Source organism: Echeneis naucrates, chromosome 11 (genome assembly GCF_900963305.1).
Source record: "Echeneis naucrates chromosome 11, fEcheNa1.1, whole genome shotgun sequence".
Lineage (NCBI taxonomy): Eukaryota > Metazoa > Chordata > Actinopteri > Carangiformes > Echeneidae > Echeneis > Echeneis naucrates.
In genome coordinates, this window is record NC_042521.1 from 16,254,893 (window position 1) to 16,281,664 (window position 26,772).

A 26,772-nucleotide genomic window follows, 5' to 3' on the forward strand; every position below is an offset into this window, starting at 1 on the left:
CATCTAGTGACTTTTTGAGCAAGCTTTACTTTCACACAGCAGTTTAAAAACTATTGAAAAGATGAAAAAAAAAAAATCCTGTCCAAGATACATTCAAGCATGCATATAAAATATGAAAAACACGCATTCAAGCTAATGATGCTCATGCAGCATCAGGATGCATTGGTTTACTTACCTTCTCACCTCTGTCACCTTTGACAGAGCTAATTCTGCCCTGCAAATAATTAATCAATCAGGATTAATTATTATCGAGGCGGGAGAAAAAGCACGATAGCTGGAAGGCATGCAATCTGAACAGAATGAAGTTTATCAAAAACTATATCTACCAGTCAACTCAGAAAATAAATTTGAGGAACTAAAAATCGGTCATTTAGTTAACTGCTTATTCAGTGTTCTTTCTCCATGAAAAGACAACTAATTTAAGTTTTCATACACTTTCTCCTCTTTCTCCTTTGATGCCAGGTGGTCCGATGGCACCCATAGGGCCAGTGTCACCCTGAAAACGTAGGCATGTTTACACCATCAAAAAGCAGAACAACGTTGTGAAACTGGAATCTCTTGTCACACTCAAACTAGTGCTTGAAGACATGGGTAAATGACCTTGTCACCCTTGGGACCTGCAACACCTGGTGCACCGATCTCTCCCTGTGAGAAATGGAAACACAGGCGTCTTTGGAAAGCTATTAAAGGAAAGATTCTGCAGAATGCTGATCTGCAGAAGTAATAGACAGGGCTAAAGTCTGGAGGAGTCAGCTTTACATACCTTCGCTCCCGCGGAGCAGGAACAGTTGACTTGAGGGCCTCTTTTTTGCTCCACGACAGTAGGTGTTGGAGTGGGAATTTCTAGTGGAGGCGCTTCTGTCACCACCTTCTTAGGGCACTGAGAAGATGACATTTGAGTCCACAGTGGTCATCAAACCAAAAATGGATGACAGGGTGATGAATATGTGATGCCTTGCACAAGTGTCAGGCATAATAAAATAAAAAAATCATGCTATTAACTGCTAGACAACTGAGATAGCTTAGCATAACTCCTGGCAATAAGGGGAAGTGGCTACCCTGTCCATAAATATCCAAAAAAGACTTAAAAGCATTAAAAAGTTACTAATGGCTGTTTTTAATCTGTAGAAAAAAATAAAGACTAACTGTAGAAAACTACACCTTGTCTCACAATGGCTGCCGCAGGGAATGCTGTGTACGCAGAAATGTTGCTAGCCAGCCAGCAGAAACAGAAAGAAACCAAGTGGTTTTGTTATCTCATGTTAACACCCACTGATACAGCTGATTAGTTTTGTTTTCTCAGTTGTTAGGGGTTGATAATCATAAGTGCCATGTTGTGACCACTGCTAATTGACACCGCATAGGCTGGCTGTTGCAGCTTTGTGCTGTTATACACAATAAGCTTGGTGACATAAGGGCTACGGTCTCTGTAGAAACAAATCAAAGAAACGAATCAATTCAAATCGACTGTGTTTTTCTCCTATCTCAGTTATGCAATCAACATTATTACTGTGCATTCCTAAAGCTGCAGAAAACCTCATCTCCAATGCATTTCAGCTTCTAAAGGGGAACGACTGTAGGTCTATAGCCTGTAATACTCACGGGTCCATTGGGTAGATCACAGCAGGTTTCCAGCTCTGCGTGCTTGGAATTACAGTAAATCATCATCCTTTGGAGGTCAAACTATGCGGAAACAGACAATTGGAGAACATGTCAACCTCAGGAAAATAACACAAAACAGTATCTCCATAGCATCATCCAAACACTGGTAATGTACCACTACCTCTCACAATGGTTTATTTGAATACATGGATACATTAAACTTCATGAGGTGAAGGCAGGGACTCACATCTATTGGCACACTGTCATACAGCCTCTTCCCAATCACTGTCTTCCCCTGGATGTCGATGTCCTCCCTGTCCTCGATGGGGAGAGTCTGGATGTGTTTGCAGTCCAGGTACAGAGACACAGCCTTGGCCTCGACACTCAGTGCAATCTTGTGCCAGTTGCGATCAAACAGGTTGTCAACTTCAGGGTTTTTGAACACAGCTCTGACAGCGTCCTTTGTCAGCCCGACAGCATTGTATTCCACCGCCTTGTTCTCGCCATCCAGACGAATGGACACCTGTCAAATCAGAGGCAGAGAAGTATTAACGACAGGAGCTGAGCAATACATGCAGTCAGGTTCAAGTCCAAGGGTCTGGAAAAGCAATTTAAGAAAAGAAATTTAAACATGTCTTTCTATGAGGGTAGATTGGGGAGGGTAGGTGGGGTGAAGCTTGCTCTACTTTAACTTTAATAATTCACTACTACTATTTTTAAATGGAGACTCATAATATTAATTCATTCATTCAGCTTCTACAGCTTATCCGTTTCTGGGTCACAGGGGGTGCTGGAGCCAATCCCAGCTCACTCTGGGTGACGGCGGGGTCACCCTGGACAGGTCACCAGTCCATCACAGGGCCAACACACAGAGACAGACAGAGACCAACAACCACTCACCGTCAGACCTACAGACAGTTTAAAAATCATGACTGACATTAGTAAATAGTGAAATCATGACAGAATAATTACAATTTATGTTCAACTGACTGGGCAGCATGGTGGCATAGTGGTTAATGCTGTTGCCTCACACCAAAGAGGCTGTGGGTTCGGTTGGGGCCTGTCTGTGCAGAGCTTACAAGTTCTCTCCTTGCTTTCGTGGGTTTCCGCCAGGTACTCCGGTTTCCTCCCACCGTCCAAAGACATCATGTTAAATAGCTCAATAACTCGTAATATGAGTCAATGTCTGCCCCCCACTCACCACTGCGACTATAAATAGTGTCATTTATCTATAAAATTGTTATAAGTACACCTCTGCATAACATTGTTTTCTTATTATCATTAAAGAAAACAACAATACAGAAAATGGTTGAACAGATACAGATGGTATACTCGCTCATCCCTAAAGTTTAGGTCACCTGGTGACTCTAAATTGTCATTGAGTATTCACTGAGTATGAGTGGTTGTTGGTCTCTGTCTGTCTCTATGTGTTGACTGGTGACCTGCCCAGAGTGTAACCCACCCTCACCCAGACTGAGCTGGGATTGGCTCCAGCAACCCCCACAAGCCAGAAACGAACAATGGGTAGAAGCTGAATGAATTGAATACATTTGGCTGACTCACCTGCGGGATTCCATATTTGTCAAAAACTTGCCAAAGGTACCAATCTTCCCGTCTCGAGGTTTTCCTGAACTTGAATGTCGTCACAAAGGCATATTCATCTGGAAGTCCTTGAGGAAACACGTCTCTATGAAATAAAAGCACAATGTTATTACTCACACAAAACTCACATATTGTACTCTACATGCTCTGTTTTCGTTAACTTTACATGTAACAGCTCCCTCACCGCCAACCACAGCTTCAGGTCAGACAAGTGCAGGTATACAGCAGAAAATGTGCAGTGTGTTGTTTGCAGCATACCTGCATGGTCACTTACTCTGTTTGCTGCACAATGGGCATGGTGCCAAGGCGAACATAAGAACTTTGGCCCTCATCAACTCTGGTTCCCAGAATATCTCTCACATTGAAATACTCCATTAGGTCAAACCCTGCAGCAACACAGCAAAATAGCCCAGTTGGACTTAGCAATGTCTCACGCACACATAAATAAGCACACCAGGCTCTCGAGTGGTGAGGTTGACTTGTGGTTTTCTCAGATCTCTCTGGGGTATACCAAGGTTTAATTGGATCAGTCCCACCCCACCCTGCAGCCACGGTGTTTGTGGCTTTTGGAGAGCAAGTCAAACACAAAATATTACAGAATGACTGGAAATTGATTCAATTGACAGCTATTCAGCATCTGTTAGATTTGCTGCCAGAGGGAAAAAAAAGCTAGTTGCCGTTGCTCATGAGATCTTTGTGTACGTCTGAGGGCGTGTGCACGTGTGTGTACATAGTCTTACAGTGTGTGATTTGAAGTGGTGTGACCACAGACCATATTTAGGTGGTTCAGAAAGGACACTCCCTTGTACAACAAACATATGCTGTGTAGCTATGGTAATGCCAGGAGGATGAGAGCTTGTACAACTTTGCCAGTTTGTCCTGTGGACCTCACTGAAAGCTGAGCGGATATAACTCTTCTGAAAGTCGACTGTGCCATTAGTAAGTCAACAGGATGAGGACCGCCCGAACATATTTGTGCAAAAGTCTTAAAAGCGTCAGACTCTATGAGATGTAAAGTTTCCTCTGGGGACATTAACACTGCCACACTAATCTTTAAAAGAGGAGACCAGAACATTAAGGTGGTAACGTGAGAGCTTAACGGATGTCATTAGAAATAGCCAGGAGACAGGTGGTGAGTAAGGCACACAGGCTGTAAAAAATAACACCAAAAATAAGCACTGTTGTTAACAGAGTGAATTACTGAGGGGATCAGAAATCTTCATCTGTGAGCATTGTGTGTGTGTGTGTGGGTGTGGGTGTGTGTGTGTGTGGGGGGGGGGGGGGCATCTTGGACTCCCATTCATTTTGGGTGCCATTCATTCACAGCTACCTCTACTGATCAGTAGATGGTGCTGTCTCAGCTGTGATTCAAACTATTCATGTGGAGTCTTCTGAAGTGTTTGTTGTTTTATGTGTCAAGAGTCAAGCCAGACACCAAATTTGGTTTTATAGTTATTACTGGGAAATTGAGATTAATGCTGAACTGTGTCTATTTTTTATTTTTTATTTTTTTATTATTCAAATTTTCATATATATGTGCGTGTTATCAGCCAACTTTTACATCACTGCCACATGCTTACTTTGTGCCAAGACATTAAAGACTAGAGTCTCAGTCAGAAAAAAACCTGCCTTTTGAATCTCAATATGCCCTTTTAAAATGGAGTTCAGTTCTACAAGTTCTTAAGCATGCTGTCTTTACGTCTAAGATTTTTACCTGTTTAAACCCAAACAAGTCTCACTTGCAAAACCACAGCAGTTTATACAATGATGGTGATTATCAATTAGCAAGTGAAAGGAAGGGAAAAGTCATTAGCAGCTTTAGCCCTGCCTCTTTAGTGCTGCTGATGCTCCACAAAAGTCATGTCAGCCTGGCTGACGGGGTGCTGCAACAAGCCCTGCAGCTGTGAGTTGTGCTGGCCTTGATTCTCCCTTCACCGTGTTTCCATTGTGCACACTTGCTCACGACGCTGTTTCTGTGGCTGTACAAGGGCCATCTGAGCACAGAGCTGTAATTTGGACTGGCAGCGGATAGTGTATAATCAACAGAAAAAGTTATTTTGGACAGCCAAAGAAACAACCAATGGGGCTGATCTGCGGGAAGAGCCAGATGAGTTCACTGACTGCAGAAGGCAAACACGTACACACAACATTCTCTTAATCAGAGCAGATGGCAACATTTGTGCGATGGATAGTGAGCTCAGAGCCACAAAGACACTCCGCAGCCCTTTTGTGTGTGCTCACTAGCCTGAGGGGTCAGGCTAGACAGCCCACGATAAATACAAGTCTGACTCAAACCACAGGTCTTTTGGCTGTCAAATTATAATCAGTAGCAAATAGTCTCGGCATTTCTCAAAGTGCATACAATTTTTTCTGCACGAGCATGGAGCACATTTGTTGAGTAATTATAAGCCGTAGTCCACTGGAGCTGCTGGCGTACTGCTGGCGTAGTATTGTTTATCTGTTTGTGGAGAAAATTTTGACAACGTACATCAGCTAGGAAACCCAGGAACATCTTTCTAATGTCAGGGAACTTCAGACCTCGGACTGCTGTCTGCTAACATTTCACGCAAAGTGAGGCCTTTCGCCAGTTATGGCAATCACAGTAGATCTGACTATAGCATAGCTGTCTGGACTATAGGTAGAGGAAATCAACCCTCCCCACCCCCCCAAAAAAAGAAGAAAACAACATTCTCCTTACAGGCTCTGGTTCTCCTTGGACCACACTCTGGGAACCATTACTATATAAAAATCCATTTCTAAATTAGTAACCTTACATCACGACAGTAACTAAAGATTTAAAATGATTATAGTGACCAGGAGCTCTTAGGAAAGACCATTTCATTTGTGGTGCTGGTGGCTAAATGTAAAAGAAATATAAATCAGTGAAGTGCACAGTATATTTATGGTGTGTTCCACATTTACCTAGCTGTTGGCTAAAAGAAAAAAAAAAATCTTTTATAATTTTCCAAGCAGAACAAGACTTTGACAGTAGCTCTAACTCAGAAAGGCATACAAAAGACAACCCATAGATTTATTCCAGTTAGAGCGCTTTCAGTTTCACAGTTGTACATCTGCTTAACAAATCATTAGGTTTCTGGGATTTATCTAACGTTCATTTTGATTGCTGGAGTTTAGAAAAGGAGCAAAGACACGTAATTAGCACTGGCCTAGAGGCAAGGCTATGCAAACGTGTCTCAATACTAGGAAGTGCTGCTGCTGGATGTGTTATTTATTTATTTTATTTTATTTTTTTTTTTTGCTTGACAAAAAGTCACTCCAACTTGTAGATGACGATGCATCCATTCGCAGTATCGCTTATCCTTTAACGGCTGTTGACTTTACGGTACACGAGAGGTGCCCTCGTACATAGGTCAACAGTCTATCACAGGGCTGATATGAACAGCTATTCACTCTCACAATCACACCCTCCCTAAACTGTGGGAGAGAGCCGGAGTACCCGGAGAAATCCCATGGAGGCCACCCATAACCCATTTGCTGTGAGGCTGCAGTGCTAAGTACTTTACCTGAACCTGCCTGCACTCGTGACACAAAAACAACATACTTCTGAGAATGTGTAGTTGTAGCAGAGAAGTGTATCAGTTTTGCAATGTCAAAATTAAGGATTTCACAATTTAGAGGTAAAACTATCGAGGAATATGTAGTCAAGTTCAATGTTTTCAATCCGATTTTGATATATTTTGCTATATGCATCATAGAGACCTTAGTGCTTAAATATTAAATATTAAATATGAAACCTCCACAGATGACACAACGTAAAAGCATACGTAAAAGACATGACTAACTAGAGAGGGAAAGAGGAAGAAGAAGAGGGGGGGACAGGTAACCGCAGGAAGAAGGTGAGTGAGTGAGGGGACGGCAGAGAGAGAACTGAGAACTTGTACTGTAGCAGAAATGATCAAAAGATGTATTGTGTTTCATTAATTGCAAAAAATTCATTTTTACTTTTTACTTTTACTTTGAAAGTACATTTCAGAGCCTGTAATTTCTTACTTTTACTTGAGTAAAGGAGTTGAATCAGTACTTCTACTTTTACCAGAGCATTATTTACACATGTATCTCTACTTCTACTACAGAACCAACTAACTACAGAATAAGAGTACTTTTTCTGCCTCTGCCAATCCGTTCCACTCAGATCTGCGCACTGAAATGTTGCATATCCATAATTCAGTATTACAGCTGTGTAATTCATGTACAATAATAAAGCACTTAAAATACGCTGCTGTTTGTAGTTCTATGTAGACTTTTACTTCACTGAAAGATGTAAGTGTCCTCAACAATGCTTGGCTTCAGCTATCTAACTCATTCCTAGCTATGACTGTCTAAAAGGAGATGGTTGGGTTTCAGTGGGTTTCACTTTTGGTCAGGAAGACATACCTAACTAGTGATGGCTATTGGATTTTTATTGCTCATCAAATATCAGCCACATGAAGTCCATCTCTGATTAGATACTTCTTACTCCACATCTACACGGCAGATGTTTTATTCTCTTTTTCATCTTAGTGACTAGCCCATTAGAGCACTGGTGTTTAAATTATTTGCCAGTTTGGATGATATGTCAGCATGCATTTGCTCCGGTGCTGTGGCTTCCTCCATGAGACCGAACACAGGCAGGTTAGATGAATTGGAAACTTTCTCCTATCTCCTATCGGAGTGTGTTTGTCTACATGTACATGTACAGTATGTCATAGCCTGACAACCCATCCAGGATGCAGCGTACCTCATGGCCAATGTAATATATCCTGTTGTAAGCTGCAGGCTAACAACAGTCCACAGCTGGGAAATTGATTTCTTTTTTTTTTTTACACAAAACTGTTAAAAAAAGAAAGAAACAAATAAGTAAATATTTAAAATCAACAAATGTTGAAATAATCTACAGCCATCCTCGTGGCAAAGTTAGCCTTCAAAAAAGCCACATTCATAGGCCTCTTGGTGAAACCCTTTACGATGTCAACTGATGTCAACTCAGTCAAATTTGTTGAGTCAACTTTTCAAAAACAAAACCTCCGCTGCCCTCACATCTCAATGAAGTTCAACGTATCAGGGGTCCAAACAGTCATGTCTGCGCATCTGTTTTTTCTCTTAGTGTGATGGATGTGGGCGGAAGACTCAGACAGGAACTCAGATCCCCCAGAAGGCCCTCTTGTAACAACATCCGACCTTTCTGGATAAACGCTACTCAAGACTTCTGAGAAAACTCGAACACAGGAGAATGGAATGAATGAAATAAATGTATTAAATGACAGAGGGCTAATGATACACTTCACGTGGTAAAAGACTGGTTTAATCCCTTAACTTAATCCCTTAACCCTTAAAATCACAGCTGCATTTAGAGAGATGGACATTTTGAAATATATGGCAATTTGCTTCATTGCTAGAAGCTACAGTAGTTGAATCAAATAGACTCATCACCACACTCCATAGAGGAGAAAGAGATATCTTTGTAGGTAAAAAGGAGGAGAAAAAAAAAGCCAACCAAAACTTGTTTCATATCAGTTTTTGTCTGTTCTTTCTCTACAATCAGTGTTATGAAGGAGAGTTAATGGCTACCTGGAATCATAACCAAAATGCATCTGAATTTCTAATGCACAACTTGGATGTCAAATAGTTTTATTGTCATGTAAAAAAAAAATGGGTACAGATTTTTTTCCTGTGCGACATTTTTTATGTTGGCAATGTCAAGCTAGACCAAAAATAGCCCACCGAAAAAAAAAAGAAAAAAAAAAAAACCCAAGTCATGAATAAAACCAGTTCAGTCTTCAGTAGAATCGAAATAGGGGAAAGCCATTTAAACATCTGCCCTTAAATAAATCAAAATATAGCCTTTTTTAAAACTCTTTTGAAAAAAGCTACATGTGGGAAATGTTTTGAAAAATAAAGATGTGATTTTGTGGTTGTCAAGTATCGCCAGCGCTGCATGTTGCCATTACAAAAGCAGCAGTTTGCACATACCTGGAACCTCTTCAAGACCATAACTGGTGCTGCTGGGCTTAAATCGGTCAGGTTGAACCTTCATGTTTGGACACAGGACATCTGAGGAGAAAGGACAGCATGTCAGATTGGCATTCTCTCAGTTCCAATAGGAAGCTCTGATCGGAACAAAAGAAGGGGAGAACTTTATCAGAGTCATTTAGCAACAAGCTAAAAAGCTGTTTCATTCCAAATGCGCTCATTGTTAAATTTTCCGAGATGTACGGTGTGAATTGTTGGATTGTTTAAGGAAGCAGTGATCTAATTCAGACGTGATGTCCGGTCTGATGTGTAATCTGAGGAGCACCAGCCCAGACGGACTCCCCTCCATGTAACACTGCCTGATGTCTGGGGATTCAAGTGTGTGGGTGAGTGAGTGGCACGGTGGCTGTGCTTGTGGGCGGGGGGCACAAACTGCAGGCCCATGAGCAGTAACAGTTTTATATTTCCAGTCACACACATTTCAGTGATGGTGATGACAGTGAGAAAGGCAACACCATCAGGTCGAATTTTTATTGGCAGGAGGCTTATTTTCTATTTGTGTTGAGATGCCAGCTTCACAACTGAAGAATGCAGATATGTATCCTCTTCAGTGTAATATGCGTAAACATTGGCTTAGAGATTTGATGGACATTCATACAACAGTGGAGATGATGGATTTCTTTGCTTTCTGTTTTGGTACAGGCCTGAAAACGTAACCATATGATGTAGAAACTGTCTGCCAGCCCTAATGGACAGGATTTTACATGGAAACTGTTCACAGCAGGTCTGTGGATCCTTCTGTAGTAACAGAGATGCTGTTTCTGAAAAGATACACTTCTGATGAATTTTTAGACTGGCTCCCGGTGTGGGCCCTGGCCTGGCAACATCAGTCGGTCAGTGAATCTACTAATTTGGTCCAGACTAAAATATCTCAAAAAACATTGGGTGAGTTGCCATGTAATTTTGGTACAGACATTCATGTCATGTAGGGAGGAATTATTATAAGTTCAAGGATCCCTTCTATTCTGTAGAGACACTCTGACATCAATTTTATTGTTTTTTTCTTGTAGATATACGCAATGTTTGGTGTGTATTTTTATTCTCATGCTAAACCTGTGATACATCTTCAGCACCTGCATGCTAACAAGTTCACTGTGAGCATTTGAGGATACATGTTTACAGAATGAAAATGCTAACTTGGGTGTAAATTGGCTAGCTTTGGATTTTTAGGTATAAGATATGAGAACTTTTGCCAGACGAGCCCATATCCAAGAGTGAATGATTTCAAACAGTGTTCTAATTAAATGAAACATATTTCTCAACGTGTTAATATTTTAACAATAGCATTTTGCAAAGTATGGCCTCAAAGATCTGGTCTCATAGCTATGGGCTTGCACCCTTGTGCATGCCTCTTGATTACTCCTATTTTACTGCAAAAAACCTCAGACGAAAATAGATAAAAATCCAGGAAATTAACCAAAAACTATCTGAATGGGAAGATGGGGAGAGACAATTTGTTCCTTTTGTTTTCACAAACTGGTAAAGCGAGCGTTTAAAACTTTACAAGGTTTTTGTTTTTTTCTTAGTTGTTTGTTTTTTTGTTTTTTTATCCAAGAGCACATTCAATTTATCAACATACATTAAAGCAGGGCTGCCACAAAGACCAAGAATAAACTGTCTATGTGCATGTCTGTGTGGATTCATCACTAAGATATGCTTCCTCTTACAGCTGACAAATTGAACAATAAATAAACAAGTTGTATAAAGAAAGATTCATTTTCATATTGTGGATCGTGTCAACAACAGCTTGTGATGAACCTGTCATCAATTTGTTATACATCTATGAAGAGGATCTTCTCATTAAAGCCATTGTTAGCTCAACGATGTGTGCCTGTCCTGTGAGTCTTAAATATTGTTTAGAGCCCAAAATATCACAGTGAGAGACTCCAGCTTCCCTCATAGATCAAGGATCTGCCAAGCATCTACTATTAAACCCAACATTTTCTTTAAATCACAGCTATAAAAATCCTCACGTCAGAGAGGCCCTGAACCTTCGTGGTATTCATTATGAGGACAGCTCTGTTTACATGGTTGGTTTTTTCCTGTTACATTCACAGCCCAGAGCATGTCTAATGGGAAAATCCAAGCAGCTTATTCAACTGGCAGCATATGCATACTTTTTAGTAACACTGCGAGCGGCATCTCGTCAGTTTCTCATGGTTAATTTTTAATTTCACTTGTATACTTTGTCTTTGTTTGTGCCTGACTTGTGTTTGTTTAGCAATGAAATTGAGTAATTCTTTTTTCTTCGGTCTTAAAGTCATTGTTAGGTGATGCTGAAAAATTTCGAAAGGGGATACTTGGTTAACTTGTTTATAAAGCCAGTACATCTACCGAGAATTACTATTCTGTGAATGAATCTAACGTGTGGCACTTTTTTTTTTTTAAAGGCAGTCTTGTCCAACAGCTTTGAGACTTAGCATGCTGGATAGCTGAGCTACTCCCTGCACATGTAAAACTATAATGTAGGCATCTGGCTGTTCAAGGCTGTAGATTTTCTGTGGAGTTTTTAAAGGTCCCATTTTGAAAGTTGAGATTTCCACCTCTATAGCTGGTCGGGTTTATTAGAAATTATAGCTGTGAAAGTATCAGTGTTCAGTCCACTGAAAAGTGCATACAACACACATTCATAAAACAAACTTAGTGACGTCACAACAGAGCAGCAACTATTTCTATCTATTTCTTGAAACCGCAAATATATCGCATGAATCATCATTGTGAGTGTAAATTATGGGACCTTTAAACACATTCTAAGTGTTAGACTGGTGCTTTGTTATTCGTCCTGCATCACTGGGGTCATGTAAGGTCAAGTCTGTGCTGGAATTCTCAAGTGAGCCCACACACGTTAATGAATCAGTGCAGCGTAGAATAAATAGTATTCTTTTTTAAGATTAGATGAAAGGTGAAAACTTTCAGCATGGACACTGGAGCTGCTGCTCTGGACCCACTTGAAACATTAGATCTATAATTTTCAGGGTGAAAATAACTCGCATTGCTCAGTGAGCCAGTTGTGCTGACCACTGATATACTTAGAGACTTAGAGATTACAGAAAGAAAACAGTGGAAATTTCTTTTGGTGTAAATTTATCCTTTTGGTTTGCTCCACAAACTCACTGTACTACATGTTTCACAATATGTAATCTACGTTATTGGTCGGCAGTTTGAAAATCCGTGAAGTTAAAGACAAAGGGCAAAGGTCAGTGGCTGTGCTGCCCCTGCACCAGCATCCCACTGCAAGATGATCTGCCCTTAAAAAATAAGGAAGGTGCTTTTAAAGTCTTCTGAGGAATAATCATAATATGACAATCTAGAGCCAAATTAAGGTGAGAGTCTGCCCATGTTCATCTGCACGCTAAACCGTGTAATCATGTCTTATCCGTTTTTGTATTTACTGTATGTGGCTTAGACTTAGCCATCCTTTTCTTTCCTGTCTGGCTAATTTTAGGCAGGAATTTGAAGCGTTGGAGTGCAAAGCATCCATCTTCTCCATGAAAACACTCACACGCAGGCACTCGTCAGCTTCTGCAGACTGCTACTAGCCAACACAGCAGTGTTACTCTGCATTTGGGCCTATATTTGCTAATTCATTAGTGTCAACTACATTCTACGCCTGTGTGTCTGTATCGAAGAACTTTCTCGGGGCACTGGTGGAAAAATTATTTAGGTTAGTTAGGTTAGTTCCAGTGCTAAACACCTCAGCACCAAAGCAGCAGTGTAAAAAGCAGCCGCGCCACAAAAATGTCCTGGTTAGAAAACTGTCATTTACAAACCAATTCTTGCAACATCCCCCTCAAACTTTTCATATCCAGTCGAGTAGAAGCCATGACAGCAGAGTGTGCATGTGCAGCAGCTCTTTGTGGTTAGGGTGGGGTTTTGTGGTTTGGGTCTTTTCCTCCTTTATGGTGGTTAAAGGTTAAAATAAGAGTCTAATTTGATTAAGTGCACGTTCAGAGTGTAGCAGGCAGACTTCAAAGTGAGTCTTCAAAGACAGGCCATGTGGCAGTCAGTGTGAGTGATGCGTTGGCACTGGGCCTGATGGCTGACTTACTTTCGCACAGCCTCCTCCTCAACCGGCCCCTGATCTTGTCAATGGCATTAAAGTCTGTCACATGGAAGACGTGGGCATTTTTTGGCTCAGCTGCAATTTCCTCCAGCTCTTCCTTCAGCGCTTCCCCGATGCCCACGGCAAACATCCTGATGCCGGCTTTGGCAGCTGCCTTAGAGGGCTCCAGAACATAATCCTGGCTTCGGCCATCTGTGAGCAGGATAGCCACCCTCTGAATGCCTCTGGCTATGGGCCTTGCTCCGTTCCGCTCTGTGAAGATGTTGGTAGTTGTGTAGCTGATAGCGTCCCCAGTCATTGTATTTCCCCCCAGGTAGCGTATGTTACGCGCAGCTCGCTTCACATCTTCCAGAGTCCTGTGTCTCCCCAGATTGAACTCAGTGGTGGGTCTGTCACTATAGCGAACTACAGCTACTCTTGTCTTATCTGCGGCTACATCGAAAGACTCCACCAGGTTGGCCACCCATTGTCTGATCTTCTCAAAGTTCTCTTTTCCAACGCTAGATGAGGTATCCAGTATAAACGCCAAGTCATAGTGGACACTCTTACACCCTGGGGTAGAAAAATATAGGAGGAATTGCTCGTTACTCACATTAGGAGGCAAAAAAAGGTGTCGTTTTTCTTAGCCTGAATGGTCTTACCTGCCCTCTGTGCTCCCACTCTCTCACCAGAAAGAGTCAAGGCCAGGATGACCAAGACCAGGGTGATCCTAAGTCCCACTCGTAATTCCATCTCAGCCTCGGTTTGGATCTGTTTTGTTTATCTTATTACCACCATCAAGCTTTCCAGTCTGTGGAAGTGTAAATGGACACATCAACAATTCACTGTTACATGTTCTCCAGCAGAGGCTGCAGCTACTAAGCCGAAATTAACATTTCAGAATTTAAATCCTGTTTTGCCAAAATGTCTCTTGCTTCTTTTTAATCACTGAGCCATGAACACAACTTGCGATAATCTCTGTTCAACAGAGTCCAGTATTTCTCCTGTTCCCTTTTTAAGTGTCTGCTATGAAAGCTCACAGGAAATGTTCTATATTCTCAGGGTGTGGTAATTGAAGTCTGAAATACATCTCTCTACAGAAGCAAGTAAATACCTCACCCAGGAAACCTGGACTCACCAAGGATTGTTAGAACTTGCTGCCAAACTATTGTTTTGAACTATTTTAACTCACAATGCAGTCGGGACAATATGAGGGTTACTGGGGGCACTGGGTATTACTAGTTGTCCTTTGGAGATGTATCCAACAGTCTGTAGGACAGAACATCTCAACGCCTTTGCGCTGGATTCATTTATGAGGATGTTGCTCTGGGTGGCACAGAGCGAAACCTGTTGTATAAACATAAAACTATTCTTGCACGTATTGTTCAACCGAACAGCGGTTGTGATGCCTGCCATTTGGGCTGATGTGTGACTAACTGTAGCCATAACATGGACTCATCCTGACTGGAGGAGTTCTGTGTGGGGGGTCATCAGGGGAAGGTTCAGGAAAGTCTGTGCTATGCATGAACTGAGAAACTGATAAAAATCCCTCAAAGTCATTTACCATCCTCCTTCCTTCCAATTGTGCAAATTGATATCTCCCCTGAAAGTGCTGCTGATATATTCATTTGCCAGAGTTGAAGAGTATCCATACCAAATAGAGGAAACTCAATCAGTTTTCTCCCATCTATCTGTGAGAAAGGAAGCTGAATCAAATCGAATCAAATTGGTTTATATTGCGCCAAATCATAACAATGTTACATCGAGGCACTTTACACAGAGAGCAGGTCTTGACCAAAGAGTCGCAATGTCAAACTACTGCTTTGATGTCAGACATATTACGTTACATAAAATTAATTATGGCTAAGCTATATAAGTAGTAGATCAGGAGGTTACCATGGTTCAAGCATATCATAGACTCCAAATGACAACATAATTGCTCATTTGGGTCTGAAAATGTAAAGTAGTATGAAAGAGTTATACATGAAATAGAAAGTCATTTAAAGAGAATGTTGTGGAGGAGGAAACAATTTTAAAAACAGCAGTCTGTTGGCTGCGGCTTGGCCTCCATAGCATGTGAAATAAAGGTTGCATTATTTACAGTGGGTAAAGAAAAGTGCTCTAGCCTTCAGATACCAGCTTCCTTATCTGATTGTCCATTGGTCTATTTCTGCTACTTGGTTTCACTGCTGCTATTAATGAGCAGAATAAGCATGCGAGCTGTGTCGCCCTAATTACCTCCATTAGTGTGCATTTAAGATCCGAGAAATTCAGCACTGCGAGACTTCACTGAAAAAGAAGGCAGGAATTCATCCGCCCTGTAAAAGCAGCTGAACAAGATTTGGATTCATGCTCCCAATCCTCTTTAGCTAACTTTGAATGATTCTAAAATATTCTAACATGTCTCCCTTTCATCTGCTATTACATTTTAATACATTGTACACATCTCCCTTTTTTGTGTTGCATTAATCTGCACTTTTACAAGCTGATACATTATCCAAGATAAAACTGGAAACAAGCTGATTTGCTTCTGAACCTGAGGCCAGATTCTTCAGAAACTGTGGATCTGCATCACCAGATCTGTTTCCACTTCCTCTCTCAATGGCAGACCTGGGACTGCAACATAGATGTCTATAACAGAAGCAGCACGTTTATCATTTCCAAAATGCAAAAAACAGGAGGAGCCCCCCCCCCCATGTGTGAATGATCATCTGAACATGTGGATGAAAAATAAATAAACAACTCAAACTTGCTAAAGAATGAAAAACAAAATAGAATCTGTTTTCAAAGAAAGTGGTGACTAATGGTTGATTCTTAGATTTTCCTACCTGTTCTGTTGCTCAGTCAGCGTGAGTGGAGGTATCTCTGCCTCCCGCACTCGGACCCTGAATCAGCACCAGGGCAGCATCATTATCAGGTGATAATAATCCAAAATACCTCCCCAACAGGCAACAGCAATCAAACTGGGATTATTATATAATCCAGGGTGACAATCCAGTGTATGGTGTTGTCAAAAAGTGAGGTGATCTCCAGCAACCTTGTGGATGGGTGAGCAGAGTGGGAGGGAACTGGAGGGGGGGAAAGTGTTGGGTTTCACTGGGAGGACGAGGTGGCTTCTACTGTTCTCAACTGGGCTGTGCTCACACAGGAAAAAAAAAAAAAAAGAAAAAAAGGTTGAGAGGCTCAGCCAATTATAGACCCAACTTTCTGGATATTTCTGTCCCTCCCCCCCCCCACCTCCGCTTTATGGCTGCACCCATCTGAAGTGTCGCCCTCAAAGAAAAGGCAATGGCTCCTTGGCAACCGCCTCAACTGTCCGGCCTTTGCCGCAGTGATAGCCACAGTGGAGCCGCCCTGGGGCTGGTGGTGGGCCGGGTCGCGTTGGCTTCTACCAGCCACACACGCTTATGAAGGAAAGCTGTATTTAAGTTGGGGAAATGATTACAGAACAGTTGAGCTTGGAGCTTTGTGTTAAATGCCTGTCCTTGCAGTGACTTACAGAAAAGCTCTATGATCTGCATTACTCACGTCGAGCTGTTTTGACAACTTCACAATCATGTCAGACACATTTTTTTTTTCTTTTTTTTAACATTCCATTAATATTTTCTGTTGCAATTAGTCATACTACACGCTACCTTTATTGTTTCCCTTTTGCTGCATCCCTAAGTCCTCATAGATGAAGATAAAGTTTCTCATGTTTTCTTCTTGTTGAAAAGATCTTCTGAGTCAAACTATTTGAACAACCAAATGGGTTGGGCTTGTTTTTGCTTTTGTTTTTTCTTTTTACTTCAATTGGTTGCCATATTTACAATAATAAACAAGTAAAATGTACCAAGACCACCATGCCTCTCGGCATTTTACCATAATGGCATCATGACTAGGTTAGGTTTATGGAAACGCTGTGATTAGTTCTTCCTTGGCAATATTTGTCTTCGCTTCACAAGTTATGTCACATTACTTTTCCCGTTGTTCTTGTCATCATTTTATAACCACAAGATTTTGTCGAGCAACATATTGTTTCTATGGGTTAGGGTTAGGGTTAGGGTTAAGGTCAGAGGTCGACTGATGGCCGCATTTCATTTTGGACAGCGGCAGTTCTTTGTGTGATCTACTTTTAGAGCTTTCACAATCAGTTTACATTGATGTCCGTTTCACTGGTGGCCATGGCCATGAAGCAGCAGTGAAACACAGCAGGTCTTTGACAGACATCCAGTCCGCCAGACTATCCCTGTTCTGCATCACAGCTCTCATGTTGGCATCTCTTACAGTCCAAGCTTCTGCTTTAAAGTGCTAATACAGCAGTCAGTGTCAGCACTCGCTTGCCGCTGCATTGGGAAATGGATCCAACTGTGGGCTGGAGCTGTTGAGCCACCAAAACACTCGAAACACAGTGTCAATATTTGAAAGTCATGGACAACAAACAATATAGCCATTAAATCCGGGCCTATTTACGGTGCCTTCGTAGCCAAGGAAAAAGAGTGAGTGCTGGCCAGGCTATGTATAGGCTCAGCGTGGAGTGGAATCGAAGAGGGCTGATCATTTGAGGCAGATGCATGATATGAGTGATGGTGTCAGTCTGTGGAACCGTCTGTCGCCTTATGCGAGAGGGCTAAAGAGGTGACCAGCATGTAGGGTGAGCGAGAGGCTGTGGGCACCGTGTGGTGTTGGAGAACTCCATCTGTCAACTGACAGACAGCCAGCTTTCAACTTCCCACATCAGAGAGAGCCATGCATCCGAATTATGTTGAAAATGTTGATGTGTATTTGAAGCAGAACAGATTAAGAGACTAAAGGCAGAACTTCTGAAAACTTCTAAAAAAAAGTTCAACCTCTGGGTTTTCGTCTCCTGTAAATTGAAAAAGTGAGTTTTAATATTGATTTGCATCAATGAATATTTGATAGTAGTAAGGGATTAAATTTAAAGGATAATTTGACTGTCAATCAGAGTCTGTTTACAGGTGGTGGGGGAGCTCTACCAGATGGGTCAAAGGTTGTGTAAAGCCTTTTGTCTGGGGACTGTGAGGGAGCCATGGGGAGTCTGATAGAGTTGACTCATGATGTCATTAGAGTCAGCTGTATGCTGAGATTGTGGACTGAGGGACAAAACGATCTCACCCGACCTCTGTCAGCTGTTTCTCAGCTCTGCCTGGGCCTCAAGGCCTCATTCATCATGCGAAGTGTGAGTATCTCCCATCACAGGCGATACATGCATTTCAATGAAGGCTTTATTTGTTTCTGTGGATGGTGTTTCATCTGTATTACTTCAACACATGAATGAATGAAGCTGGCAGAAGTTACCGTCATCTGCGAAGGACAAAGCTGCAGATCTTTCAAATTCACTTTTTAATTAGAGAGAACAAATATTTGTGGGCAGCGTTGTTGCCCCACAACAACAGTTTCGCCGGTTCGATTCCTTGGCCTGGGGCCTCTCTGTGCAAATTTTGTATGTTCTCCCTGTGGGTTTCCTCCCACCGTCCAAAGACATCATGTTCAGGTTAACTGCTGACTCTAAACTGTCTGTAGGTGTGAGTGTGAGTGGTTGTTGGTCTCTGTCTGTCTCTGGGTGTTGGCCCTGTGATGGACTGGTGACCTATCCAGAGTGGCCCCACCCCTCACCCAGAGTGAGCTGGGATTGGCTCCAGCACCCCCATGACCCAGAAATAGATAAGTGGTAGAAGATGAATGAATGAATGAAATTCTTGTGGACCCACTGGAACGGAACTTTCTATGGGAAGTAGCCAAAGTCAGCTCAGGACCTCCAATGTTTGGTCCAGTCTGTTGGGCAGGTGACCTGAGGGTGGCGGACACCAACAGACTCAACAAATGGATTCAGAAGGCTGGTTCAGTCCTGTGGGTGGAGCTGGATCAGCTCCATGTGGTCGCAGAGAGGAGGATGTTCTCTGGACAGAGTCTCCCATCCCGACATGATGCCTCTGGTCAGCCAGTGGAGCGGATCCCACAGCGACAGGGCATCCTCCCTGTGGTCATCACCAGTACTCTGCTGTTAAGCTGGTTCATTTACTGTTAATTTCCTTTGCATTGTAGCACTTACTATAAGAAAATTCATTCTTGAGGGTCGAGTTTATCTGGTTTTACAGAGGCTAATGTAAGGATTAGAACAAAGACATAAAGAAGAGACATCATAGACCAGAAGACACATCTGGGTAACTTTCTCACTGTGCTCAGTCTATATTAAGGTCAGAATGAAAAATGTAGAGTAATTGATTGTAATTGAAGTTTATTAAATGAATAAATGCGTATAAGTCCTGCAATGTACGACTCGTTTCACCAAAGATCAGTTGATGCAGGAGAACGCAAAAATAAACCTAATTTAGGTTTGAGTTATATCGTGACCTGACAGATATCTAAAGGTCAGACCAGCCATCACTCATAAAGAACTGTGAGCATCACCCAAATCTTCCACAGTGCAGAGCATTATGGGATTGTTGAACAACAGCTCAGCCGGTGATACTGTCCAAGAAGCAAGCTTATTCTCAGGACTGGAAGTAATGTTATAAATTACAAAAGCAGACACATGGAAAACAGATTCATTACGCTTTTTTTGTGTACATGTGTTTTTTATGTTTTGGTTTTTTTTTTTGTGTGTTAGAAATGAGAATGGGACAGTCGGGAGGTAGAAGAGCTTGGTTTAATGTAATCTGCTTGCTGGTAATCAATGAGCTTCCTGGATCTAAGTCCTGATCATCAGCAGTGGTCTAACTCTCTGTGCTCAGCCTGCTTCAGCTAATTGAATGGGTGTATAGTCTGCTCAAGGGAGTAACTTTAGGAAATAGGACAGCCCATAAATTACAGCTACTTTTTATGAAAGGCTGCTCATTTATTTACTTTATTATACCACCTATTTTGGGAGCACAAGGGAAAGTCCTCTGGACCATTAAAGAGCATGTGCACATTCTGGCTCTGAGCAGACAGTGTGTTAGTGGAGCACACTCCTGCTGTGCTGCTGTTGTCACTCTAGTTTGTATGGGGCAGAAAAATCAATGGCATTTTAGTCTTTTTTTTTTTTATTACTATAATTCTGTGTGTAGCTGTATTGATATGCATAATACAAACACAAGATGCATGCAGTTGGAAGGAGACAGGAGCTCATAAATAGATACATTATAAATATTTAACTCTGCTAAGAAACACATTATGCAGAAAGAAACACAAACAAAAAGCAAAAAACAAAACAAAACAATTCATTCAATGAAGTGCTGTTTCACTGAAATCACATTAGTTTGCAAAGGTCACAACCTTTAATCACCAGTGTAACTATTTGATTAGCATCTATAATTACTTATTTCTTCACTGATTGTATTGATTGTATAAAAGGCTGCACTAATTTGAAACTTGTAAAAATGTAAAATGAAAAAATGTGGCATTGCTCACAGAACAGCCTACACAAACAAAAAATTACTAACCCAAATATGCCTAACATTGGCTTAGTGATCTGTATGCCCAGCAATCATTTGGAAAAATCCCTAAAACTCCTGAGAAGTGCAAAAGATGCAAGCCATTCGAGATATTTATGACTGAAAGGTAACTGTTAACAGCTGCTTGGAATAAAAGGATGAATACATTTGAAAAACACGACGAATTATCTGAAACTTTGCAGTATTTGCTTGTCGTGTCATTTGAAATTAGAAAGAGGAAAACCAGTTTTTGGCATTTGAGACATCTTGGCTCATTAAAAGTAAAGCACAGTTAAAGAGAACATCTGATGCTCAGTTTACTTTTTTTCTTGATATTGCTCTTTGTTAGATTATGGATCAGCTGTTTCTCCCAGGTCTCCTTATGGGCCAAGTGCTTGTCTGTAGCCTGATGAAGTCCCAAGCTTAAAAAGTGAAAGCTCTGGTTTCATTACAGTTGGAGGCGTTCCACAGGGAGTGCATTATTATGCTTTGTGATTAAAGGTTTCTTCCTCTTTAATCCCCAGTTTGAAGCGTTTGGCTTCGCACCATCAAGTGCATGTTCACAGCTTCCGCCTTCGGCCAAGCGCCGGTTCACAGGACATTTCACAGACTGCTGGCCGCAAACCTCCTGATGCGTCGCCTGGATATTTTCATTCTCCCAGGAGGCTGCATGAGGCTCCTTGATGCCTTTACCAGCGTGAGGCCGCCCTCTCTGTGCCCTCTCTGCCTGCTGCCCTTGGACACCTTGGGCCGGCTTGCCTCCTAATCCTCCAGTTGACGTGTTTGAATTGCACTGATCCTCTTCCAGGCATTGTGCTCTCCTCAGCCTCGGTTGTCTCCTGCCCGTGTCCTGCTGGAGACTGCTGGGGTTCTGGCGTGTCGTCTGTCCACCACGTGCCGCCTGAGGTTTAAGTCTGGGAAAAACTAAAGCAGTGACAGGTTTGCTGCACAGAGGAGCTGGGGCACCTCGACACACCACGTCCTCCACATGCTTGTCTCCGTTCTGCTCTATGGGGCTGGAGCGGATCAGCTGGGGCCTAGAGGATCTTTTTTGCTGTTGAGCTTTGAGTGGCTGATTGCACGCAGAAGGGCAAACTGCTGCTTTAAGTGGTCTTTGTCTCACACAAGACTTCCCCGTCCTTGTTTGGGGCTCATTCAACATCCCATCCGGTTTACAGAAAGCAGGTTTTTCCTCTTGTTGGATAAACTTAAGTTTTTGTTCCTGAGCCTCCCTCACCTCTTGCGGCAGCTCCAGCGGGGCAAGCTTCAGGGGGCGCCTCGCAGGTTGATTTTTGGCCTCTCTGTCTGAGTTAGGCCTGGGAGACTTGAACAACAACGAATCCAACTGTGTGATGCCCTCCTGGATCAGCGGAGAGGCATTAAGCTGACCCACTGCCTCCTTTCCATGTGTCGCTGACAGATGGAGGCCAGGTGTTTTTGAAATGGGCCCATTTTTAGCTGCCACTCTGAGGTTTTGACCATTCAGATGCAACATAGTATTTTTAGCTTGGAGGGTCAACATTTCTTCTCGCTGGGGAGCCCTCTAAACAAAAGAGACATCAGTGACTCATTTATTACTGAAGTCATAATTTGGCCTGCTGGAGTTCTCCTGTACCACAGTGCTGTAAAGCATAATGGCCCATCCCATCCAACTAATAACAAGTGCAGCACTGTTAGTGATAAATCATTTCTGTAGCACTTCATAACCTGATACACATTGTAAGCAGTCCAGGGTTATGCATAACTATAATTCCAAAGTGTTACGCTGTTCCTAACCTATGATGTTAATACATTAATTAATTTATGCTTTTAAACAAGTAATAAGGACAACCTCAGGTCGCTTTACGATCTTGAGATCCACTTGAACCAGGTGGACGTAGCGTCGGAACCAAAATCTGGATAATGGAAAATAATGTTTAAATCATCGATGAAAGCACCAGCAGTTCATGGCAGTAGCTGGTCACGGTCAAATAAATCTTTCACTCCAATCTCTGAGTTCATTTTGGACCAAGTGCTTTGCAGGTTTTTGTTTTTTTTTTGAGAAAAGTGGTTGTCAGTGTGGGGTCAGAACCCAAAGAAAGGGTCATGACATTTATCCACTAGGTCATGGCATAGTGGTCCCCATGGCAAAATCTTTGTCCTCTGAAATATGATAGGTTCAAACTTATCAAAGCCTCTGAAATGACGTCAATGTTTAAACGTGAATGAGAGACAAAAACTGCTCAACCTCAAGCTACTTCATGTCAGATGGTGGCAATACTTTTAAAATAACATTGGCCGTTTTACCAGCTACTACCACAGTCTGCCAGTTTTGTTTTAAGATTTTCATATATGGCAAAGAATAGCAGCAACATCAGCAGAAGCAGAAGAAGGTTGAAAGACTTCACCGGATCATTAGTTTTTATAGATAATCCTTCTGTTGATCTTGTAACTGATGAATGGACTTATTGTTGCAGCTCTGTTTACATGAAGTAACCAAACAGGCAAAGCAATTTACAGCAACAGTTTCAGAGGATACATCGGTTGTCAAGGAGAATTAAAGAGCTGTTCATGATGAACAGCTCAAAAGACTGAACAGGTTATGCTGCACACAAATTTAAGCCAACTTTTCATTAAATGATCCACCAACCATGTGTTCTTCGACAGAGATTGATATCTAATGATTTACCAGATAATCAGTAAATCCACTCCTCTGTTTATTAGAAGGTGTTGTCTCAGCTTTTTTGAGGCATAGCCATAACTGCTAAATGAAACTACAGTTTCACCTGCAACAACGCGTGTGCCCAAAGTTCCCTAATCTTTCAACACAGGTGACTCAAAATTAAAACTGCCGTTCACTACAGCAATGATACAATTTAATCCAAAAAACATGGACAATAAATTTGCATATATTAGAGAAGGTGGTTGGACCTCTCGGCTCTCTTTAAAAGCTGTTTTGGGACTAGCGATAAAGACTCATAAATTAGGTAACAGGTTGTTAATGAGACACCACAGTATACTCACAGGTTTAACAAACATCTCCTGCTTGTTTTTCGGTTGGATGAATTATTCCTCTGCAAAAAATGAAACCTTGTTGTCTTCCCTGTGTTTGTTTAGTCCGTGCCACCTGGACACTGGCAGTGTCACTGTAGCTGGAATAGGTTTTAGCAGCCTTAATGTAATTAAGAAGATTAGGGTCACAGCGCAGCACGGTGATCTCTAATGATCTCCAGCTTAGTGGCTGCCAGCAGGCACACGCACTCATGGCCAGAGCCTGTTGACAATAGTTTGCTTTCATCATCCTCAGTGGGATCATATGTTGATATAAAATTAGTTGTGGGCTGCTGCTGAAAGGATAATAAAGTTTAACAGCAGCAGGGACTTCTTTGGTTCACCAGCCACTAGATGGTGCCCGAGACCTCCTTTGCATCACAGCATCAATGCTGGACCTTTGTGGCCCCGTTTCCATCATCACCTCAGCCAGCTGCCTTGGAGCTGGTGGAAGGGGCCACTGTCTGTCTGAGGTGTCTTACATTAAACTGAAACGCAACGTCTCCATGGCAGTATATGAAGTTATTTTTCATGATGTGGTGCTAACTTTGCTTTTAGACACATTCATGCTGTTTTATAGGATTTTTGGAACTGTTAATGCCACGTGGATTCCTTTGGCAAAAGGTTACATTACTCCTTAAAGGTTGCATCTTGTACAAAGGTAAGCCTCCATGTGGTCTTTGATTATAAAGCAGGTCTGGGCTCTGTGTTAATTATGTGAAATCATGAAGGGTCCCAGTTTACAAAGAAGCTATCACAGTCGCTCTTCAGAAACTAAGACTTAAAGCCAGCTGTCACGATTTATGGAACTTTGTGATGTCACTACAAAGCGGTCACTGCCATAAATATAAACCCTTCAGGCCAAACCCACATGGACCCACCGTCCAACCTTAAAGGATTTGGTCTTTGTATGTTTACCTGATATTTTGCTATTTTTCTATCAAGTCACTCAGAAAGCAGCCAATAAAAGCTCAGCTCTTCCCTTCTGATCGGTGACCAAACTGTTGTTGATAGAGCTCTACCGAGGAAGAAGCCTGAGAGAGAAGATGTAAATTATTATTGTTTTTAAATGCATAATGTTGTTGATGGTTCTTATAACTGTTGTATCATCATTATTATTCACATTGTATAAATATTCATCCTGGAAAAAATGTGTTATATCGCTAGGATTTGAAACCTCAGTACCTCTGGAATCCTAACAATGTCTTTAACATTGTCTCCATTCACTGGAGTTTAACTTTTCTGGCCCTGAGAATCGCTTTTGAGTATAAATATCTTCAGATCGGTTAAATAAGACAACAGCATGGTGTGTGTTGCCTGCAGGACTGTCCACAGATCTTAATCACTCTCAGACAGCAGCTTGTTTTAACTTTTGGCTCCATCGCTCCCACATCAGCCTCATTTATTGTATTTAGAGGCAGACTGTCGCAGATGGATGGGAACGTATTGGTGTGCTGTTGTGCCTCCTACAGCAGATCCATTTCTCATCCAGCAGACAGACTCAGTCATCGTTGAAAATCTGCTGTTTGCCTTGTCTCCCTCTCTCGCCTTGAGGGCTCCAAAAAGAAGCGGTGTGTCAGCACCTCCATATTGCGACGCTTCATCATATCATTGGTACAGTGGAGATGGTCCCACTGCAGAACAACTTGGCTCTGCTTACATGATCATTTAAGATGCTAAATTACAGGCTTCACGCCAAGAGAAGGCCTTAACGCCCCTCTGCCACTGCTCCGATTGTGCCGTCCTCTGCGTTGCCTAAAGTCTGCGGCTGACAGTATAATTAGTGCAGTGTGGGAAGGGATAAAAAGGGATGTTGCCCGCTCATCTCCCACCTACTGAACACCCAGCTGCACTGCACTGGCCACTCAACAAGAAGAGCTAATTTTTTTTATCAGTCAAATTCATAACATAGCTTCAATGTACAATGTTGCTTTCTGAAGACTCACTCAGTCCTATTCATACACAGCTATGTCGCAGGAACTGGACTGTTTTCACTGCAAAACTCACAACTGATGAGATTCAAAAACAAATAAATGAATGAGTATAACGTCTGAGTTACATAAGCGGAACAGGGTTTAATTTTTACTCATTTTTACTCACTGATAGACGAGAGTATGACATAATGGCCTTGAGAGGAATAGTTTGACATTTTGGGAGATACAGTCAGTTAATAGCTTTTTACCAAGATCTAGATGAGATGACTGATACCATTTTCACACATGCCCAGTGCCATGTACTGTATCTAAACTGCCAGAAGCTGTTTATCTCCGCTGACTGCACAGCCTGGAAACAGGGCGGAACAGGCAGACACTAAAGGTAATAAAATAATGAGATGCGAGGTTTTATTTTCTTTAGAAAATTTTATGCAAAGCTAGCCAGCTGCTTGCTATAATGTCAGAGAATGGAAGAGGAGCAGGAGTTAGAAAAAGGAAATAGGAATATTCATTCATTTACTAGTAAAAACTAGTAGATGAATGAATATGCAATAGATGATTTAAATATGACCTTAGTTATTTATTTCTTGAAACTTAAATTTTTACACGCTGATCTTGTCTGCTCCTTTAAGCCTGAATATTTAAGTATGTCACATTTAACCATCAGTGTCTCTTTGTATCAGGAGATGCTCTTTGAGATGTTTGAAATGTTTGAAAGCTAACCCTTGATATAAAAAAATATTGAGAAAAATATTTGTTTCATCTTTGTAAATGAAGTTCTTTTAATTAACTATTATAGCAAGATGATGCTCAGTTGGTTCAGTTTGGAAAAGTGGCCTTCCATAATATAACTCCAGGTCTGAATTTGAACTGTTTTGAAAAAATGAATAAATTGATTTTGTGAATTAAAACAAGAGCTGAACTGGAGATGTTAGACAATTACAAGACAACAGAGGGGTTTCAGAAGGAGGCTCATCATTTTTATTCAAGTGTGTTATGGCTTCGCCCAGGCTGTGTAACCCAGTGAGTCAGCCACACAAAATCATGCACGCACACGCACTAAAAAAAAAAACAAAAAAAAAAAAAAAAACATACAAATGTAAAATGTTCACTCTGA

General features: G+C 41.7%; 1 protein-coding gene across 6 annotated transcripts in view; it reads right to left on the reverse strand.

Annotated features, from left to right (window-relative positions):
• Window positions 1-16,298, reverse strand: part of col22a1 (collagen, type XXII, alpha 1) — a 48,636-nt gene extending 32,338 nt beyond the window's left edge. For 2 of the 6 annotated variants that reach the window (XM_029513900.1, XM_029513903.1), the window contains exons 1-12: window positions 16,105-16,298; window positions 13,939-14,087; window positions 13,283-13,849; window positions 9,175-9,255; window positions 3,479-3,590; window positions 3,166-3,289; window positions 1,850-2,125; window positions 1,603-1,683; window positions 764-880; window positions 601-645; window positions 434-496; window positions 176-214 (exon numbers count right to left, since the gene is read on the reverse strand). In XM_029513900.1, coding sequence (XP_029369760.1) covers window positions 176-214; window positions 434-496; window positions 601-645; window positions 764-880; window positions 1,603-1,683; window positions 1,850-2,125; window positions 3,166-3,289; window positions 3,479-3,590; window positions 9,175-9,255; window positions 13,283-13,849; window positions 13,939-14,029 — 1,596 coding nt within the window. In that variant the 5' untranslated portion in view covers window positions 14,030-14,087; window positions 16,105-16,298. Of the gene's footprint in view, window positions 1-175; window positions 215-433; window positions 497-600; window positions 646-763; window positions 881-1,602; window positions 1,684-1,849; window positions 2,126-3,165; window positions 3,290-3,478; window positions 3,591-9,174; window positions 9,256-13,282; window positions 13,850-13,938; window positions 14,088-15,514; window positions 15,566-15,812; window positions 15,878-16,104 lie in introns of those variants that run through there. The other 4 variants (XM_029513906.1, XM_029513904.1, XM_029513901.1 and 1 more) reach the window with 3 other exon arrangements.
• Window positions 16,299-26,772: the final 10,474 nt, after the last annotated feature.